General features: G+C 33.7%; 1 protein-coding gene across 1 annotated transcript; it reads left to right on the top strand.

Annotated features, from left to right (window-relative positions):
- The first annotated feature begins 322 nt into the window (after positions 1–322).
- On the top strand, positions 323–1601 carry LOC133198586 (probable G-protein coupled receptor 19). The gene has a single exon (XM_061334670.1). The coding sequence runs from the start codon at positions 353–355 to the stop codon at positions 1454–1456; it is 1104 nt and encodes a 367-aa protein (XP_061190654.1). The 5' UTR covers positions 323–352; the 3' UTR covers positions 1457–1601.
- The last annotated feature ends 2427 nt before the right edge of the window (positions 1602–4028 follow it).

Here is a 4028-nt window from a genome sequence, read left to right on the forward strand (position 1 = left end):
GGGAGTTTGATTTTCTCCTAGAAATTCTAATATTAATACCACCACATGTATTCGTTAGAAAACTTTATCTTCAAGGGTCATGGCCAGGAAAAACTTCAATATAAATCCCAGCGTCATATCAATCTTTGTTTAATTGATGGACATGCATATTTTCAAAAAAAAAAACAACAAACATACAAACAAACAAACAAACGAACAAAAATAGTTCAAGTATTATCACTGAAAAATGAACCTATAAAAAGTACTTAGAAACCTTTGCCATTTGAAGAATAGGCAAGACGTAACAACTTCAAAAAAGAGTATATTTTTATTTGCAGATAAAAAGGAATTTCTGATTTCATGAAGTCGAAAAATGAATACCACGTCGGAGTTGAGGTTGGACAACAACATGGGGTCAGTAAATGTAAAAGTCGAAGTCTTCGGATTCATTATCTTAGCAATTTTAAATATTATTTGCAATATCTTAGTCTGCGTTGTGATTCGACGAAGTCGCCGAGTCCAGTCAACAACGAACTATTTTGTTGCCTCGCTTTCAATTTCAGACATTTTGTTTACAATTCTTGTAATGCCTTTCGTTATCGGGCGAGCCCTAGCAGGAAGCTGGGTTTTCTCCAACACCATATGTCGGATTGTTCGCTTTGTGCAATTCACAATTCCTGGACTTATTATTTATCTTCTGCTATCTATCTGCTTAGATAGGTTTTACACCATTATTTACCCGCTTAGCTTTAAAATCAGAAGAGGCACTGCTAAGCGGATGATTCTAGCAAGCTGGATTGCGGTATCGATTCACTGTATTATTTGTTTATACGTTTTTCAAGAGCAACTATATGGCCAAGATATTGTTTGTAGGTTTTACGTGAATATCACGAACGTAAATCTGTTATTTGTTTTATATATTATTTCAATAATTCTTCTACAATATATATTTCCCATGATAATCATTTGTGTTCTGTACTCGAAAGTATTTTCTCATATATGGAAAACAAATGGTTGTTGCACCTTCCAAAGGACAAGTAACATTGTGTCTCGGACAAAGGTAAATATGGTAAAACTTCTCATGTTCATCACAATGATCACATTCCTGTCTTTTTCTCCAATGTACATCACAAACACTATATTTTGCTTTTTAAAAGTTCTACACCAGGACAGTTTTATTTTCCGCATTTGCACCTGGCTAGTTTTTCTTACGGGAATAATCAAACCATTGCTCTATTTTGTTCACAATGCCAACTTTAGAAGAGGATGCCGGGAAGTGTTGTGCTTCTCGGGATCGCGGTGCTACAGAAGCAACACATACGCCATTACTATTGCTCCGTCTTTTGGGAAGAAAAATTTCGTGGGTGTTATGCCACCAGACAATGGGAGGTCCTCGCCGATCCGTGCCTTTGATCGTTCAACACATTGTGATGCGAACCCTTGGGTGAACAATAATACGGTGACTTCATATGTATAGAAAGGATATATGAAGTGTATATCATACTGCACTGTAGTGATCGCTTTTAGGTGCTGATTTGTCTATTTGTAGATTCCAACTTTTTGTTCTTAATGATTATGTTTGCATTTGTTACATGTTTCCGACAAATAAATTGGAAAAAAGACTGTCTTTTGGTAATAATAAACGCATACAATTTAGCAAAAACTTTATTCTTTTTTAATTGAAAAAAAGTAATTCATTCAAAATAAATTAAGAATCAATTGTAATTATATATGTTACTGTAACAGCTTATAAAGTTTTTTTTTAATACCGTAAAATTTGTAATGACTGCAATGTTTAATAACCACAGAAATGTAACTAACGGTGTTCTATCCATAAAAAACTTAAACTACTAAATGTCAACATTTGATATCATATACACGTAAGCATGTAATATTTTGAAAAAAAAATCAACCTATATAGGATTAAAAAAAAAGTCATCAAGAAAAACTCATATGCTTAAGGTTATCCTTATGTTTAAATGGCTGTTAAATGTAACTGGACATATACAGGTGTGCAGACCTGCCTACTCTCCTGATTAAACCCTTACTGCGTGGACCCTAAGGTCCACGCAGAAAATATATAAGCGGGATTAATCCGGATGCCATGGGCTTACGTCAGGCTACGCATGCGCAAAAATGCTAGAGAGTTCGCCTCTAAGACAACTTGCCCTTAGAACAATTCACCCTTTTCGAATTAGAATATACCAATCATTGGATTGATTGATTGTATGTTGTTTAACGTCCCTCTCGAGAATTTTTCACTCATATGGAGACGCCACCACTTGCCGGTGGAGAGCTGCAAATTTTGTCCTATACTCGGCACTTACGGCCTTTGAGCAGTGAGGGATCTTTTTCGTGCCAGCACCTACTGCGACACGGGACCTCGGTTTATACGGTCTCATCCGAAGGACCGGTCTCCACGTCCCACAGTGGGATTCGAACCCGCGACGTAAGGATCAACTCCTTACTTCGCGACTCTAGAGCAGACGCTCTAACCACTGCGCCACGCGGGCGACACCAATCATTGGAAAACCTCGTTCTAGAACTCTCCACTTCGTATTTATGTATTCTTTGGCGTAACCAAAATCTGAATTTCTCTTTTATACATATATCTTTATATACAAACTAAATTCTATAGTACAAGCATTTTAAATAAGTAGGATGAACTTATATAGATAGCATAACAGCTTGAACATGTTGAATTAAAAACAATTCAACTACTAAGTTTTAAAAGGTAGTCTTTACCATGTTTACCAGTTTTGTGCATCAAGGTTCGCAAAATAATTTGATAGACAGCAATCCAAATATAGCTTGATACAGGCCTGTAGCAACGTTTTTTCATGTGGAGGAGAGGGATAAACATCAAAAAAAAATTCTGTGTACTACAGATCTGTCACTGCTTGAAAAAACACCTTTACAAAACTTTACTTGCAAAGTAAATCTCATTAAAGGTGCTCCAAAAAGCAAGGTCATCTTTGTATTAACTTTACAAAAAGTAAAGATGAAAAGGTAACCTTTACTTACACGAAAAGGTAATTAAATTTAACCTTTCACCTTTAATGCTGCATTAAAGTTTATATATATATATATATATATATATATATATATATATATATATATATATATATATATATATAATGAAACTTTTTAAAATCCTTACTTGAATACTGGCTTCTGTTTAATACACTCGTACTTAAGATTTCAACAAATGGTTTTTGACTTTTAATAAATAGGTATCTGATGCGTCTATTGTGTTACCCCCCCCCCCCCCATTTTGTTAAAATCGATCTTACTAAAAATACACAAATTTTCAAGCGTTATATCAATTTCCAGTTGTATTTAGTATTAGAGATTGTCATCTACAAAATGTAAAAATTTATACTATTTTTGTATACTGTAGACGGACAATCAAAAATGTAAAAATGGTATCAGATATCAGAATATAGATATAATAAACTTTCAAATTTCCTATGACTTAACCTTTAAGTTATCTGATTTGCTGGTATCTGATAGATGGAGAGCTCTTTTTTATTTGCTTTTAGTTTAGATATATTGGAACCTTTTCTGTTATAATTTCTGCTTTATAAATATCTACCAAAAACAGTTACAAACATTACAAGATTACATCTTTTACTAGAACAGGCAATAAAATGACAAAGAATAAAATAAAAAAGGTTAAAATACAATACAATATTATTCATCCTTTGTGGTGCATGTACATGTGTCAAAACTTCGCAGTTTAAATGGAACTAAAAATGCCTTACTCAGTTATTACTCAAGATCACTGATGAGAAACTACGCAACATAAATATGGCAAAGTACTAGTATTTCCAATTTAAACTATTAAAGGCTATCTAATGAGTATTTATGTACAGGTTAATAATGTTGACATCTTGTAAGCATAATGGTGTAATTTACATATTCACAAAATAAAGAAACAAAATTGCTTAAACATCTATTAGAATATAGCTTCAGAGGTAGTTTTGCAAGATGCATAAGTAAATGCATGTGTCCAGCTTCACGCAGTGAGCCGGTTTGAGCTTGACTTT

This window comes from Saccostrea echinata, unplaced genomic scaffold, assembly GCF_033153115.1.
Source record: "Saccostrea echinata isolate AGI-Se365-2 ecotype Australia unplaced genomic scaffold, CSIRO_AGI_Sech_v1 ptg000001l, whole genome shotgun sequence".
Classification (NCBI taxonomy): domain Eukaryota; kingdom Metazoa; phylum Mollusca; class Bivalvia; order Ostreida; family Ostreidae; genus Saccostrea; species Saccostrea echinata.

Bases quoted from the DNA above. Each gene is read 5' to 3' on its own strand.
- LOC133198586 (XM_061334670.1), top strand. From the start codon at position 353: ATGAATACCACGTCGGAGTTGAGGTTGGACAACAACATGGGGTCAGTA.